Source organism: Neofelis nebulosa, chromosome 15 (genome assembly GCF_028018385.1).
Source record: "Neofelis nebulosa isolate mNeoNeb1 chromosome 15, mNeoNeb1.pri, whole genome shotgun sequence".
NCBI classification, from domain to species: domain Eukaryota; kingdom Metazoa; phylum Chordata; class Mammalia; order Carnivora; family Felidae; genus Neofelis; species Neofelis nebulosa.
Genome location: NC_080796.1, coordinates 72,238,522 through 72,256,160, shown reverse-complemented (window position 1 = coordinate 72,256,160; position 17,639 = coordinate 72,238,522). Strand labels below are relative to the sequence as shown.

At 45.1% G+C, this 17,639-nt stretch overlaps 1 protein-coding gene across 3 annotated transcripts in view; it reads right to left on the bottom strand.

The window, feature by feature from the left end:
- The window catches only part of SPTA1 (spectrin alpha, erythrocytic 1), a 65,596-nt gene extending 54,131 nt beyond the window's left edge, over window positions 1-11,465 (bottom strand). For 2 of the 3 annotated variants that reach the window (XM_058700254.1, XM_058700252.1), the window contains exons 1-8: window positions 11,164-11,465; window positions 9,938-10,177; window positions 8,253-8,378; window positions 6,458-6,598; window positions 5,584-5,730; window positions 3,422-3,555; window positions 2,723-2,867; window positions 414-568 (exon numbers count right to left, since the gene is read on the bottom strand). In XM_058700254.1, coding sequence (XP_058556237.1) covers window positions 414-568; window positions 2,723-2,867; window positions 3,422-3,555; window positions 5,584-5,730; window positions 6,458-6,598; window positions 8,253-8,378; window positions 9,938-10,174 — 1,085 coding nt within the window. In that variant the 5' untranslated portion in view covers window positions 10,175-10,177; window positions 11,164-11,465. Of the gene's footprint in view, window positions 1-413; window positions 569-2,722; window positions 2,868-3,421; window positions 3,556-5,583; window positions 5,731-6,457; window positions 6,599-8,252; window positions 8,379-9,937; window positions 10,178-11,012; window positions 11,143-11,163 lie in introns of those variants that run through there. The other variant, XM_058700253.1, reaches the window with a different exon arrangement.
- Window positions 11,466-17,639: the final 6,174 nt, after the last annotated feature.

Genomic DNA, 17,639 nt, shown 5'->3' with positions numbered 1-17,639 from the left:
ACTGAAATGGTACCCGGCTTTTTGGCAAGCCAGCCCACACGGCATTCAGGAAATAATTCCAGATTTATTTTTACGCCCTTCAGCCTGGAAGCTTATTTCGGTGCCTAAACTGGGGCCAGGATTTTGGCATTTCTTAAGCTGCTTGTCCGGGTCCCCGGGCAGCTTCCTAGCATCCTACCACCGTGCAAGTGGAAGAAGACGGACGGGTGCAGTGAGTGGAGGTGCCATTCTGACCGTCACATCAACCTGCAGAGGGCTCCTCTTAACAAATGAAGCTTCTTTTTGCCTCGACCATTGAGGAGGCGGGAGGGCTGGGTCCCTCCTCATGTCTTCGCTTTCACTCTTAATTTCTGCTTTTGACATTTTACCCGAACCCTATAGAGAGAGAGCAAGAGGGAGGAGGGGGTTCCCACCAATAAGAAGCCTGCAGCTTCTCATATCTGCTGGCCGCCAAGGCGCGGATGTGCTCCCAGTTGGAGACCAGCTCCTCCTTCATTTGCTGGATCTGAGATGCATCTGAAGGGTGGGAAAGCATCAGCCTGTCTGCTTTGGCACTCAACTCCTTTACCTTTGGGTAAAGAGAAAGAGAGAAAGGGGATGAGAAAGAAACGCGGTGGGAAATCCAAGCACTCTGATTCTCCCTGACAAAGTTTGGCGGGAGAGATCCGAGAAAGCAGCCGTATGAATACTAATAACTTAATACACGTACACTGAGCCTTTTATGTTAATATGCAGACGTGCTATTTCAGCATTAATAATTTACTGACCATGTTTGTTTCTTACGGTGCTTAGCACTTCACACGTGTTTGCTTGTTTTCCAGTCTTTTGAAAATAGTACTCAGAGGTAGAAACTATTCTTATTCCCCTTTTATGCGAAAGCTGGGATGGTATTTATTAGTGCAAGGGCATTTAGCGACTAAGTACCAGGAGCAAGGTTTAGACCTCAGGCTGTCGCTCACCACCCTCTACACTGTCTCCATAAATATTGTTGTGGGAATCATTATATTCAACTATCATCAGGTGTCATCTAGGATTTGAGGTTTTGTTATCCGGAGAAAACAGTAAGACAAAATGCAAAACTGCTCCAGGGACAGAGCTACGGTCAGGGCACAGCACACGGGGCCCTTCGGTGGGCTGACTGCTGTGCATACTCCATGGAGTTGGTTGAACTTATGGGTGATGTTGTGAGGGGGAGGAAGCAAAGATGGAAGTCAGTCTGGAGTCGGGGCTTCTACTAAGTTCCGGCATGCCTATGTCTACTCCTCTAGGGATAGGGACCCGTGTCTTCCAGCTTTCAGGTAAAGGGTTAGTACCCAAAATCTATAAAGAACTTTTCAAAAAACAAAGAATCCAGCGAAGAAAGGGGCGGAAGACACGAATGGACACTTCTCCAAAGAAGACATCCAGATGGCCAACCGACACACGAAAAAATGCTCCACATCACTCATCATCAGGGAGACACAAATCAAAACCCCAATGAGATACCACCTCCCACCTGTCAGAATGACTAGCATTAACAATGCGGGAAACAATAGATGTTGGAGAGGATGTGGAGAAAGAGGGACACTTTTGCACTGTTGGTGAGAATGCGACCTGGTGAAGCCACTCTGGAAAACGGTATGGAGGTTCCTCAAAAAGTTAAGAGTAGAACTACCTTGCAACCCAGAAATTGCACTACTAGGTACTTATCCAAAGGATACAGGGGTGCTGATTTGAAGGGGTACATGCATCCCAAGGTTTACAGCCGTGCTATTGACAACAGCCGAAGTATGGAAAGCTCCCAAACATCGACTGACGAATGGATAAAGAAGATGTGGTATATATAAACAATGGAGTATTACTCGGCAATCAAAAAGAAGGAAAGCTTGCCATTTGCAATGTGGATGGGACTAGTATACTATGTTAAACAAAACAAGTCTGCCAGAGAAAGACAAATATCATATGATTTCACTCATATATGGAATTTAAGAAACAAAACAGATGAACGTGGAGGAAAAGAAGGAAAAATAAGAAAAACAGGGAGGGAGGCAAACCATAAGAGACCCTTCGATACAGAGAACAACCTGAGGGTTGCTGGAGGGGAGGTGGGTGGGGGGATGGGCTAAATGGGGGATGGGCATTGAGGAAGGCACCTGTTGGGAAGAGCACTGGGTGTTCTATGTAAGTGATGAATCAGTGGATTCTACCCCTAAAACCAAGACTATACTGTATGTTAACTAACTTAAATTTAAATAAATAAAATTTTTCAAAAAAGAGAAGAAAACCCAAAGGTGGACCTAGTAACGTGCCCTAGGTGTCTCTGAGTTTCTTATAGAAGAGCAAGAAGAAATGTCTTCCTTTATCTACCGAGTGCAGGAAAAAAACCAAGCAAGATTGAGCTGGAACTGACGAGTGCGTTTTGACCAAAGAAAAAATTCCCTGGCTGCAGGTACAGAGTGAGATTAGGAGGTCATTCTGGGAGGTAGCTTTTTTTCTGTTTTTAAATCACGAAATTCATTGCAAAAAACCACAGGACTATATAAAAATCTGTGTATCTGTAAAGAAAACTAAAGGACATCCAATGGCCATGTATAAGTTACGAACTAGAACAAGAAGAATATTCAGGGCCGAGGAATTTCTCCCTCATTGAAATAATGAACTTACTGCATCCTCTGGAGGCAAGATGGCCAGCAAATACCTCTTCTAGCCCAGGACGCTGGCCGTTCTTCCAGTAGTGGCTTACCTTGTCCTGCATGACTGCAAGGTTCCTCTCAAGACCTTTGTGACTGTGGAACAGCGCCTCAGAGCTAATGAGATCTTTGCCATAGTCCTCAGAGGTGAGTTGAGGCTCCTTCTCTTTGATCCACTGGACGGCCTCCATCACATCCCTGCCAGACAGCCACACGAGCTCCAACAAAGAAGATGTCAGGAATTACAGGGCAAACAACACACACGGCAAAGGCCGCCCTGGTCCACTCGGCTAGCAATTACCTGGAATTCCCACTCACTATCGAAGAGTAATGCAAAGAGTTCTTGCTTTTAATGGCTCCCATTGACATGCAGGGGCCTGGGCGTCTCCCTCGTCATTGGGCCTCTGCATATACTTCCTGTATCTGGGTCAGCTCTTAATGAGTCTTTCTTCTTCCCAACTCAACCTTCCACTCCCATCCAGTTCGTAATATGCTTTCCTTGCCTCTGCAGCCTTTCTATCACTAATTCACCTGTGCTACTTTACAGCTTTCGTCTCCAGTCATCACACGCTTGGCCACGGGGTGGGTCACGGTTGTCTTAACTACGCTCTCCCTTGCTGCCTTAAATGCAAGCACATGATTTCCTTTGGTTTGAGGGATTGGCCAGTAGTTGCCAGCAGCAGACAGAGGCTAGCACAATTAGACGGGGCGCTGTCGTAGACTTTCCCATAACGTGTGGGCCAGATTCGTACCTTCTGAATCGCTGGAGGTCTGCAGCATTGGCCAGTGTTTCCTGTCGCCGCCCAGCCAGGCTGAGGAGACGCTTCCAGGCGGTGTTCACCTCATCCTGCTTCAGCTTAATCAAGGGCAGGTCAGGATGTTTCTCCTGCGGGAGGGGACCAGTGCGGGAGTGAGGCAAAGGTGAGATCATTCCAAAAATCATTTGACATTTCTCATTTCGCGCTAGTTTGTACTTTGCCAGGCACGGAGAACGACCTTTTGGCCAGATCCCAGTCTTCGCCTTAGCCCTGCGCCCTGGCTTTAACCCGATCCACATTGCCAACATCCAGAGACCAAGCTCCCAGATACGGTCTCTTTCACTCGCAGCCCTGGGGCACCCTATTAACACACATTGCTCAGCCATGGTGTTATTTTCAGAATTCCACCTTGTTGGTGCCTGTTAATCCCCTGAAAATCCTGAAAACCAAGGAAGAAAAAGCCCCGTCTGTGAAATATGACTTTATTTTCCAAAACTCTGCTACTGTGGTTCTTAACGCCTCTGGGGTCCTGATGCCTTCGAGAATCTACTGAGAGATTATACAGAATTATACACACATGTATCCACATTTAATTTTGGAGAAAAACTTCATGGATTGTTGCAAAGCATCTGAAGCACTGAGATTAATGAATACTAGGTTAAGTTAACAGCATAAGCCTATGTTGACACTTGGCACTTTTGAGTAGTTTCCACGTGTCTGTCTTTCTGCTCCTCCCGTCCCTGTCTCTTCACATTTCCATTCCCAATTCTGAAGCTGCTCCAGACGGGATTTTCGAGACTCTCCTTCCTGGATAGATGGTCCTTTCTGTTTGGCGCTGTGTGGGTCCCGGTCCAAAAGAGCAGAGGACACGCTCTAAGCTGTGTTGATCCTTCCCGTGGTAGGTTAGATAAATGGCCCTGCTATTTTACCAGGAAGCCTTCCTTTCGAGAAGTGAAGTCCGTTTCCTCACGCTTTGAATCTGGGTTGGCCTATGGCTCGCCTACCATAGAATGTGCCAGAAATGATACGAGCTCCTGTACTTTCAGCTTCTGTTCTAACCTTTGGAACGCTGACACATAAACAAACATGAAAGACCGTGTGGAGAAACCCCTCATTATCCTCGCCAAGGCCGCAGACATGGGGGCAAGGCCGTTTTAGACCCTCCGCCCCAACTGAGCCACCAAATAACTGCAGCCACTTAAGAAACCCAGGTGGGACCAGGAGCACTGTCTAGCGGAACAGCTGAACCACTGAATCCGGAAGAAGTAAAACGTTTGTTGTTTTCAGTTTTGTGACGGTTTGTGAGATAGCACCGAATAACTAAACAACTTCCACAACAAGACAAAGGTGGCGGAGAGAAAAAATTTAGAGACTGTTGGAAACGTGGCCTGGAAAAAAACTGAGAGTCAGTTACTTTCCCCCCTCAGGTACCCATTCGTCCTGAAATCTCGGTTCTGTTAGTACAGAAAGATCGGTGCCGTTCTGGAGATGCAGTGAGGATGAGACCATATGGAAAAGCACAATAGCCAACGCTTGGAGTTTCGAATTCCTTTATAGCCACATAAAATTTCCTTTATATACAAATAAAACCAGGCTGGCTTCCCGGTTTTCTTGCCACATCCTACAGTTATGTAGCCCCACACTGAATTGTTTGTCTGCTCAGATATTGAAAGCTTATTTAAACATTTTCTTAAGTAAAGGAAGGTAAATCTGCCTCCCTTCTCCTTCCCCCACCCACAAACATCATGTATGATGACATCGTCCATATTACAATAGCCCACCATTATTTTACACTCTTTGCTGCTTTATTCGGGTTCTTCTTCACGAAAAGGGTGCTGCATAAAACTGAGTGGTTGACCGATTGGTGTTCCGCACAGGAGTTACCCGGTTGCGGGTCTCATTCCTCCGCGCGTGTGCACAGGCACACCCACAGGTGTGAACACATACGCTCTCCCTCCCAGTCACGCCTCTATTTGCACAGACTGGCAAGGGATGGACCCGGACAGGAGAGGAAGTTGCCCCGGACCTGTCATGACAAGGACACACAGCCTTGTTTTCTCCCGATGCCCGTGTCCCTCCCGTCCCACCTGCTGATGGCGGAAGGCTTTGGCAATCAGGAGCCCTTCCCTGCATTGACCCTCTGCTCCCCACCTCACCTCGGCACACTGGTTGGCATACTGGTTCATTCCATCCAGTTTTCTTTTCTGAGTTTCCAGGTCCGCCTGGAACTCCTCAAACTTCTTATGCAGGACCTCTGTGCGTTCCCAGTCCTCACCCAGCTCTGCTGACGTCACTATAGCCTCCTGTGGACCAGGAAAGTCTGTTGAGTCACCGGCAAACGTTTCAGAATTCCTGCAGTTCAAATGCCCCAAACCATTGCCCACAGTCCCCGGAAATCTCAGAAGGAGGGGCTGCTGGGGCCTGGGAGAGACCTTGAGGAAAGAGCCAGAAGCAGGAGCGGGTGTCTGGAGGGAGCACTCTGGCCCAGGGCATGGCACTCTTTGAGGTAATCTTCCAGAAAGACCAGGGACATGGTTGGCCAAGGCTCCCGGAAGCACCCTTTGTACTTTGGAACATGAGAAATAAATTCATCCTGGTTCTACTCAGGTCAACACACTGAGTATCCGCAAAAGGGCTGTGCTACGCACTTACTTGCTTACTTGTTATCTTCAGCCCTAACTACGGGATCATTCTTTCAGTGTCTAGAAAAATAGTTACAGGTACTGAGAGGCAGCCCTTAGGGAAGGAGCAGGCAACACCACCAGCCTGGACCCAGAGTCAGAGCAAAAATTCAGGAGAAAGAGCTGAGGGGCACGGAAAGTAGCCGGGGACAGGCCGGGAGCTCTTTCCCCCCACATTGCAATGTCAGTGGTCTCCAGGATACCCCCACATCTCTGCCAAAATTCCTACTTTCCGGGAACAGAGTCCAGGAACAGGCACCCAGACTGGTCTACGAATTGCCTGCGTTCAACTGCCGCAGGGTGCCTGGGACGCGAACGGGAAGTCCTCTGTGTCCTGCGCGGTCCCCACCTTGTCTCCGACCCACTCCAAGGTGTCGGCGCACTGCTGCAGGTACTCCTGTAGACGCAGGGCCCGCAGCAACAGGGCGCCCCTCTCCCGGGTCAGCTCCAGAAGGAGGTCCCACAGCGTGCGCAGCTGTTCCAGATGGGCCTTTGGGAAGAGAGGCAAAACCGCTCAGACACCGCACCTGCCTAGGGCAGCTGGGGCAGGTGCACACTCCACCGGGGGGCAGGGGGGCTGGATAAAAATGTCATCCGCTCGTGCATTGACGGCTCCACAAACATTTACAGGAGGAAATCGACATGCACGGGAGTAGCTGCTAAACCAGGCCGGATGTGATCTGCCACGAGAGAAAAAAATGTAAACGTGCTTTGAGGTTTTACAGGATGAAACGATTGCCGACCACAAGACAGGAGGCCACAGAGATTCCTGGAAGAGTGCTCATGTGAACTGAACCTTGAGGAACAGATAGGATTTGGAAAGGTCCATGATAGGCAGAGGGCGTTCTAAGTACTGGCCAAGGCGTAGAAGAAACTTAGCACGAACTGTTTGCCAGAAGGAGTGAGAGTTACAGTTTTGCTAACTTGTAGTGGAAATTAGTGGCACCAAAACCATAAGAGAATTTTTGGACTATGCAGTCGAAGGCTTTGATGCCAGGTTAGCTTAGAAGATCATGTATTACATAACTTGAAAAACTGAAGGCATCGTCTGTGTTATGTCCACAAGAATCTTATATTTTCCAACTGGTCCACTGCATAAGGTAGCACACAGACCACACTTCTCTCCGAATCCTATAGCGGTGCAGTCTGATAGTTGTGAAAAGGTTTCGAACGTGGCTCAAATATTGTAATTGATGTAGGGGACCTGTGGCGCACAAAGCTGGGAATAACACAGAAACGATTTCAATTGTGCACCAATAGGTACGTTTTGAGATTTTTCTTGTTACAGACTCTTCTTTCCAATAAGGTTCTCTTCTGGTTAAAGTCTGTGTTCTCTGACCATATTTGGTTGACAGTAAAATGGACCAGAATTTGTATGCTAAATGTGGAAAGGCTAGACCCAATTTTTAAATACGTAACGTAAATCTGGGAGGACGCTTCCAAAACAAAACAAAAGAACTCAGTGAAAAAAAGAAAAAAGAAAGAAAGAAAGAAAGAAAGAAAGAAAGAAAGGAAGAAAGAAAGATTTCACTCATGCAGAAGAGATCCTGAAGTGACTTTATCAACACAAGCATGTTGGAAGTGTGTGTGAATGAAGTCAGAAAAGAGTTGATCCGTTAGTAATGGATTCCAAAAGGGTGATGGTCTTCAGTTCTCAGTGTTCAGGGAGGACTTTCTGAAGACGGGATTTGGGGAGCAGATGTACAGAACTACAACGGTAGTCACAGCATGTGGGCTGTGAAGAGAAGGAGGCATCACAGGCAGACAGGTATTTCAGAGAAGATTCAAATGGCAGAGGTCAGAAGAAAGAATCAGAAATGACATTTGGGAAAGCCAATTCATCTGGGACACGTGGAACTAGGTTGAAAAGGACTTGATCTTCAGCGAAGTTATCCTGCGGTGGTCAAGGAGGAGTGTGATGCTATCCCAGGAGAGCTTTTGTGTCATAGCTCTTTTCCCACCCCAGGAACAGGAGGACATCCCATCATTTTTCCTGCCCCAGCCCAGTAGAAGATCAGAGGCAGGAACCCCGGTTCCAAGCCAGCTGCATCTAGCTGCATACCTGGCATAATCAATGAAAATTCTGATAACGTAATAAAAAGTTGGACTCATCTCTTCCAGAGAGAGGCATGTCGTATAGTTACCTTGGTGTCCTCATGGGCAAAATGCCCCTCGGCAAACCGGGTTTCCCTGATCTTTTCCAGTTCAGGAATGACCCTGGACTTTGCTTGCACTTCTGCTTCCAAGGATTCATGCTTCCGATACTTGCCCTGAAGTTTAGAAATCAGAGGACAAAGTTACAGAGACAGAAGGAGGCAAACCATAAGAGACTCTTAAAACCTGAGAATAAACTGGAGGTTGATGGGGGGGTGGGGGGAGGGGAAAGTGGGTGAGGGGCATGGAGGAGGGCACCTGTGGGGATGAGCACTGGGTGTTGTCTGGAAACCAATTGGATGGTAAATTTCATATTTAAAAAAATAAATAAAATGAAAACGTGTAAAAAATAAAAAGTGAACTAAAACTCTAAAAGTAAAAATAAAACAAATAAAGTATGGATATACTTAAAAAAAAAAAAGAAATCAGAGGACATGGCTAATGAAACCTAGCGTCCCTGGGTCCTAAAAATGTTCTTCTGTTCCTTTTTTTTACTTTCGGGCGGAACTACTTTCTTCACAACCTAGATTAAGTGGTAACCCGTGCTCAGGGCTTTAGGAGTCACATCCTACAAGAAATGGTCACTCCTGGCCCCCCCAGGCTCAAAGTCAAGGGCCACAGAGAAATGTTTTGTCCTGTTCCCATCGCCTTTGGGGAGTTTCCAGTAAATACCCTCCATCGCCATCGGTGGGAATGAGAAGATGCCCCACGTTTGTTCCTCTTCAGAAAAGAGGAAGTAAGTGCTATGGAAAGTTGAACGCAATGAGGAAAGTGATTATTACAATAATGGCTTTTTTGTGATTGAGATGTTTTCGCTTCTCAGATTATGCTGTTATTGGCCTATATAAATGGATTCACTTAATCCATATCACTTTGTTCTTGACCCAGTGCTTCCTCTCCAACATCAAGTACCCTTTTTAGGCAGGTTACCTTTTCTCCTGGTCGTGACTCTGTCACATACTGTAGGACAAGGAGGAGAAGAGCTTCCACCAAAGCTCTCCTCCTGACACCTGTCATGTGGACTTATGAAGGGCATGGATAGCCCCTTGGGAGAAACCCAGGAAAAATTCCACTTTATTCCTATCCTTCTGAGCAGGGTGGAGGGCAACTGATTCTGAGGCACTGACGTTTCTTCACCTCAAAATATTAAAATCACAGAGTGTGTCATAAATTCTTTGAACTCTCAGTCACTGTTTCGCTCATGGCTTAATTTCAGATTCAGAATACATTCATAGAGGGGCACCTGGGTGGCTCATCAGTTAAGTGCCCAACTCCTGGTTTCAGCTCAGGTCATGATCTCGTGGTTTGTGAGTTCGAGCCCTACATTGGGCTCTGAACTGACAGGGCAGAGCCCGCTTGGGATTCTCTCTCTCTCCCTCTGTCTCTGACCCTCCCATTCTCTCTCTCTCTGTCTCTCTCTCAAAAATAAATAAATGAACTTAAAAAAAAAAAGAATACATTCATAGAGCGAGTTTCGCTTGTAAATAGGGCACTGAGGCTTGAGAAGTTAAAGACACGGGCCATTTAGAAACAGAATTATGGTCCCTAATGGGTAGTCTGATCTTTCTGTGACATTATCGCCTGACAGTTAACTAACTAGGCACTTACATTACAAGAATGTTACCCTCCCTGGAGATCTCAGGGTCTGCTCTGGGGAAGTCAAACGACTGAGTACCTGTATGTTAGTTAGATCTTCGTAGCTCTTATCATCTGCAATCTTGAGTTTCTCCAAGACCCACTTCTCTAGGTCATCTGCATCCCGTCTGAAAACCTGGTAATGATAGGATTCTTCGAGCTTCTGACCCCTCTCCGCAACCAGCTCCTTGAACCTCTGGTACCGAGTCAGCACCTCCCGACGTCTCTCCTGGATCGCCTCCGCAGTTTCCAGCACCTTTGGGCCACTAGTCTCCATAGCCTGAAAGTTAAAAATCTTCTCTTACTGGTGCTCAAATCTCTATGATGTCCCTTTTGTATGTCCCAAGGCCTTTACTCGTGTGGGACTTAGATTCAGATGTCTCGAAGCCTGTTGTTATTAGGGGTCCAGTGTATCTACATAATTTCAACCTTATCTAGCTACCCTTTTGGCTAATAATTCTTTAGCACTCAGAACATTCTTCCAACTTTTCACATAAATGTGGGCCAACATCTATTACATTCTATAAGTTAGTTAAGATACATGTAAACATAAATATATATATAAATTAATTAAGATATGTAATATATACATTCTGTAGATAAATTAAGTCAAAATTAATCTTCTCTACTTTTTTATTTGCTTTATATTTACAAACACTACAAACAAAAAGTTCAGCACATCTTTTATCCAATTATCATACATTTCAACTTATTAGCATCTCAGTAATTGGCTTCCACAACATAAAACATTATACTGTTAAACACCATAAGTGGGACCAACCTGTTTAGGGCAATAACTTGAAAAATCTCCATAGGATTACCTTCATTCATCTGGATGTGGGCACAGTTTCCCCTAGCTTACCTCCGCCAGGACACTGACTATCAAGTTCGAATTTTAATCTTCCTCTGAAATATAATTGCTACTCTGTATATCGCTTTTACTACTTGGGCTACAGAATCAACTCATTGTCTACAGACCCAGATCTTTCTTGCGTACTATTTTGCTCCAAGTTCTCTACTTGTTCCATATACGGACCCGTGTAAATGGGTCATCGCTAGATTTTCATGCTATAAAGCCCCAAGCTTAAGGTCGTGGTTTAAAAGGGGATACTCACAAGAAGAGAGTCAAAATCAATCTTCTCTACTTCTTAAAAGCCAAGAAACAATGCTTACGGATTCTGTCCAAGACGGTACAGAAAGGTCAAACGAGACTGCTTTCCTCATTATATCAATGACAAACTGTACCATAAAGAATTCCATACTCACGGTTTCCTTCGGAAAGCGTTTCACTTTTCATAAAGGTCAAGAACCTGGCAAGACAAAATGTTTCCAGAAGAGAGAGGAATAGAGAGAAAGAAAGAGAGAATTCACACGGAATTGTTTAGGCTTCCTCCCATAAAGATGAAAGAAATGGTACACATGTGGAAGAGTCAAAAAGAAAAAAAAAGAAAGAAAAGAAAAGCCCTGGGCCCAGACTCCCGCCAGCTAGAGTCTCTGTTATCTTCAGAAGGCAGGAGACACGTTCAGCAGAGGCAGCTGTTAACTTGTGCAGTTGCTGGGTGACTCAGCGGTTCAGAGACTGTAGCTCTAAAAGTTTCTCAGGAGGACTTCATAGGAAATAAAAGGAGGGTTTTTTCTTTAAATGAAAAATTAGAAAGCAAAAACCATTACAGATAGACGTAAGATAAAGAAGCCGTGTTATAATTCTGTGTTGTTTCTTTGACTCATCTTTGACTCGTCTTAGATGCTATGTCTGCGAATGGCAAATCATGAAGGAATTCTGGGTCATCCGCTCTCTGGACTCTGCAGAATTACAAGAACTGCAGAATTACAAGACTCTGCAGAATTACAAGGCACACATAGGTTCTTGTTCCAACCCATCTCTAGGAAATACAACTCAACCACTTCATGAAAACACAGAAGCAGATTTTTAACAGCCCTGAAATCAGTAAGATATGCTAATTCTTGCCGTAGAGCCTTTGTGAAAATAGGAAGAAAATTGTATTCCTGGTCTTCCAGGCTGGGTTTTTAAAAATCTCATTCAGCCGTTCCCTTAACCATTTAAAGGGAAGGGATGGAGGAAGGAAGACATGTGTGTGTTTATTCGTATTTCATGAAGCAAAAATGAGCATACCTCATTTGACAAACGAATAAAATATCTGAGAATGGGACAGAGTTCTAAAATGTGGGATAAAAGTCATCGTGTTTTATGAATTGTTTTTAATGGAGTGTAAAGGAAGCAGAAACAGTTCTCCAAAGGCATAGTTCTTTTTGGCCACGTTACAAAAATGAAACAAACAAAGAGAAATACCGGGATGGTTTCAGATCCTCCTACAAAGCAGGGGACTGCCCAAGCCAAGTATGTGACCCACACTTCATTCCAGGTTGGATCCACCTTGAATAACCAAGCGTTCATAGTCTATTAAGGTAGAACAAGGTTCTATACCTCTGATTTCCCTCTTCCCTCTTCTTCACCCAAAACAACTGAGAGAGCTTCAAATTCTCTTCTTGAACGTCTAGTCTTACTTTACTTTTCCATACAGTTTCATTCTATTCAAATCAAACAGGGTACTCAACGCAGCAACACAAATCTTAGTGGATGTGTTATATCACATGCACCAAGGAACCTGTGACTGGAGTTGAGGTGGACAGGACATTTAAAAACTTTTATCTAAGATGTAAGGACCACCATCAATTATCCTATCTTCAGGTACATATAATTTATATGTTGGCATGATCAATTCACATTGATTTCCAATCTTTAGAGGATTCTGGGAAGCAGGGATTATCATCCCCATTTTTATATGAGAACAGAGGTGGTGTCTGAGAGGGATCCCATCCCGTGGCTTTCAGTTTGGGTGCATGTAAACAAAGAGTCAAGTCCCCATGAGGAACACCGTTCTGCCACCCTGCCCTCCATCTGTTGTAGCCAAGCACCTCTTAATCCATCAACATTGCTGGTTGTCCCATTCCAGAATCTTCCTGGCGACAACCATGTGATAACCTTGGGACCAAGGAAACAACAGGGCCCCATCAGCACGACTGGTCACCATGAAATAATGAAATAAAAGTGGGTGAGAACAATAGCCTTGAGAGCAGGTAGAGATGTGCAAACGCACAAGAGTCAGGAAAGAGGTTTCATGCATCAAAACCCAGCGTTGCGTGACTTTTCCACCATGGCAGCCAGGAGGGCTCCTGGTGCAAGCTTCTCTGTCAGCAGTCTGGCTGCCCGTGTGGCAGCTACCAGCTAAGTCCCTCCCCAGCCCATCTTCTCAGGCCCTCCAGGTTGACGGAGCCACTGCTGGCCCAGAGCGCCACCCTTGTTGGGTGCCCTTGGGATGGATGGAGAGCCATGACAAGAACATCTCAGATCCTGGTGGCTTCACCCTTGGAGCCCTGAGCCCTCTTGCCACTTTCATAGTTTTCCAAGAATGCTCATCGGCTCTGATGATAGACAGACTCTGATTCCAGACACTCAGGTAAAGAACGCGAATAGAGTGGAGGTTTAGAATCGTGTACTGTCTTTAAAATTTTTTTTTTTCAACGTTTTTTATTTATTTTTGGGACAGAGAGAGACAGAGCATGAATGGGGGAGGGGCAGAGAGAGAGGGAGACACAGAATCGGAAGCAGGCTCCAGGCTCCGAGCCATCGGCCCAGAGCCCAACGCGGGGCTCGAACTCACGGACCGCGAGATCGTGACCTGGCTGAAGTCGGACGCTTAACCGACTGCGCCACCCAGGCGCCCCATCGTGTACTGTCTTTAAAATTGCGTGTTGCTCTGTATGTGAGCGAGGGCTGAGCGGCTGCAGACGAAGGTGGAGGGCGTCCCCGACAGCTTCATCAGAGACCAGTCTCAAGTTCAGTGGTACAAGGGCAGGGTGATCGGCAGGGCCCTTGCATGGGTCGTGGGTATCGGCTCTGGGCAGATCTGTACTCCACACGGCGGTTAATCAGCCCTGCCCAGCTTCCCTGGGGCCCCCTTTGGCTATCAGATCTTTTCCTGGGCCCTGAACTCCCAGAGGTGCTCCACACCCCAAAGTCTGAAGCAGCCCCAAGCCGCAGCACGAACACCCCTATCGTGTTGACTGTGGATTTTCTGGAGTCCCACTTTCTCAGCTCATCTGCCAACAAGGAAAACTATGTTACTTTTAGTGTCAGACTAATCTTTTCTTCCATGGGATAAAGGTCATTATTAGTTTATTTTTTAAACATTTTTATTATTATTTTTTTTGTTTCTCCAGAATTAGTTCTCATTTTAAAACGTCTCTACTTTTTTTTTTTTTTGTCTCTTCTAGGGGTTAGAATATGAGATAGTATAATTCAAAAACATAAAACGATCTCTTTGCAGTTAACTGTCCCCACGCTAATTGTTATCACTGCCTATCCTCTAAAGTTATTTGGGATATATATTATTCAAGTTTGCAATCCTACAATAAAAGAAATATAATTCTTTTCCCCCTACTACAGTCTTCTCTCGCTCTCCCTTATGTATTTTATTATTATTATGTTTTCCTTGGTATCCCTGCATGGAATAAGGAAAAACAAAACCCATGACATGCGCTTTCTGCAATGAACCATGTGATTGAGGCAGGAAGGAAACTTTGGGGATAATGGCAAAACCCCTGGGTCTCAAACCGAAACATCTAACTTGAAAGCTTGATTCTTCCACTTAATAACCTGATGAGCATAGGAAATTCGCTTAAATTTTGTTAAGTATATAATGGGGACAGTTATGACTAATCTACCTATTTCAGGGTGTTGTTATATGACTCACTTTATGTTTCAGTTACAGGTCATACATTTTATTCTGAATCATTAATTCTGAAAATCAGAATATAAAGGGCAGGGATGGGCTGTGGGATAATCCCCCATAAAGCTAAGGGCTTATCTTTTCAAGGATGATTTGCGATGCATCATTTAAAAGTCTTACATAAAACTGGTTGATGTTCCCAGCCACTAATAATTTTCTTTGAGTACAGCAGCACTAAAGGAAACTGTATAAACCTAAGTCCTCATAAACCTTGTAAAGATAGCAGGTTCAGTGCCATGGCCCCACTCGGGGCAAAGAAGAGCTCAAGTAAAAAATATTATTTCTCATTAAAATAAAGGGAAGTAGGAGCCAAGTGCCCAGACTGAACATATTACTTCCTTCACAGCCCTGATTAAACTATGAAGTTTAGTTCTTATATTTAACAGACTAGAGCCCCCCTGATATCAGTGAAAGTTCTATTTAGCATCTAAATATATGCCAGTCATAGAAATTTTAGTGGACTATCTGTGACATGGCTTCATTTCATTCTTTAAAAACTGCTGTATGTGTATATATCACATACCTTGCCTTTACCCATTACTTGCCCTCCCCTGCCGTACCCTGGAGAGTATGGGAACCGTCTGAGTGTTTTCTATACCTTAACTTTTTTATAACGTCTAATTTGCCAAGAAGCATAGACTATCTCTCTTCTAAAACTTTACACTTTCAGGGATGCCTGGGTGGCCCAGTCGGTTAAGCATCTGACCGGCTCAGGTCACGATCTCACAGTTCATGGGTTCGAGCCCCGCGTCGGGCTCTGTGCTGACAGCTCAGAGCTTGGAATCTGCTTCGGATTCGGTGTCTCCCTCTGTCTCTCTGCCCCCTCCCCTCAAAAATGAATAAACATTTAAAGAAATAAAAAAAAAAACCTTTACACTTTCAGCAAACTATTATTGAGCCTTTTCATGGACACCGAGTTCTAACAGGCAGAGGGAACATAGAGGTGACCGAAGCAAGATGCCTGCTCTCGAGGAGTTTACAAACCAGAAGCTGCACTTCCACACTGCATGTGTAGGATTATGCTAATGGTCCGGCACTGAGAGCTGTCTGAGTGCAAAATACATGTGCTACAGCAAAGTGATGTCAGTAACACTGGATTTTCTACAAAAAGACGTAAGCATAGTTCGTAATTGCAAATTTAAGCCACTTGAACGGGGACGTTTGTAAATCGGTCACTGAAAGGGAAGTTTTCATGTCTACGTCAAAGTTTTCCATTATGGCCTCTCTTCCCCGTTTCTGAAACAAATTAAAAGATAACACGGCCCTCTGATCAGTTGGTGTCGAAGGGTTCAGAGGAATTTCAGTGAGAAGAATGTCAGAGCTGGGGCGCCTGGGTGGCTCGGTCGGTTACGCGTCCGACATCGGCTCAGGTCATGATCTCGCGGTCCGTGAATTCGAGCCCCGCGTCAGGCTCTGTGCTGACTGCTAAGAGCCTGGAGCCTGTTTCAGATTCTGTGTCTCCCTCTCTCTCTGCCCCTCCCCTGTTCATGCTCTGTCTCTCTCTGTCTCAAAAATAAATAAACGTTAAAAAAAAAAAAAGAATGTCAGAGCTACTTTTGAGGTGACTTTGGAGAAAACTTAGTACCGCTTTATGGTCTTTCGAAAATCTGGTCCAGAGATGAGCCTCCTCATTGCCAATGTTATGTGAACGGAGGCGAGAGTAAGCCACCTGGGGCATTCAGAGAAAGGTGATGATAGCCAGAGACTCCAAAAGAAAAGGAAGCGGTCTCTGATTTCTTGAACTGCCATGTGTTCCCACCAAGAGGACAACACCCTGGTAAGACATGCAATAAATATCTACCTTCGAGGTGCAAGAAACAATCCTTATTTAATAGACAATAGACACTTGATAAATCTTTTCTAAAAGAATGAATGAATGAATGAATGAATAAGTAAAGATAATTTTATCTATTATAAGTGTCAAAAGTTCAATCGGAAACGATGTTTAAAACACATTTACCCCAAATACATTCGGGGTGTGTCAGCTCTTGGTTTTACTTGGAATAAGAGAGGACACTGCCTAGAAAGCAGCTTCCATTCCTCCCAGAGAAAGCTCTAGGCCACCATTATTGGGGATGGAATAGAGCAAGGTATTCCTTAAAAGCAGTCCATTGTCTGTCCTTGGTTTGTGTCAAGAATTTTTCCTAAATTGAATGTGGATGGAGATCTAAAGGTAAATAAACAAACATAAAGAAACAGTAAAGGTTCTGCACGTCTCAGAAGAAACAGGATTTCTCTTTGAAGTTTTTCTTGATTCTGCATAGTTTCTATTTCCTTTTTTTTTTTTTTAACGTTTTTGTTTATTATTTTTGAGAGACAGAGGGAGACAGAGCACAAGCTGGGGAGGTGCAGAGAGAGAAAGAGGGAGACACAAAATCGGAAGCAGGCTCCAGGCTCTGAGCTGCCAGCACAGAGCCCGAAGCGGGACTCGAACTCATGGACTGTGCGGTCATGACCTGAGTCAAAGTCAGACGCTCAATCTACTGAGCCACCCAGGCACCCCGCCTAGTTACTACTTCTGCTATGATTCTATGAATTTTGTTATTACTTCTTTTTATTGTACCTTTACAGGCCTCTCTCCAGGGCTTCAGTGGAAACTCTTTTGTTCAGAAACTATCAATGCCTCATGTGTAAGAACTGGTCAGTAATGAATTGTTCAGTAAATCCATGCAGATGAGATGTCTGAGATTAAAAAAAAAATGAGGGGAGCTCCTGGGTGGCTCAGTCGGTTGAGCGTCCGACTTCAGCTCAGGTCATGATCTCACGGTTTGTGAGTTCAAGCCCCGCATCAGGCTCTGCGCTGACAGCTCAGAGCCTGGAGCCTGCTTCGGATTCTATGTCTCCCTCTCTCTCTGCCCCCCCCCCCCGCCCACGCTCTGTCTCTGTCTGTGTCTCAATAAATAAACATTAAAAAATTTTTTTAATTAAAAA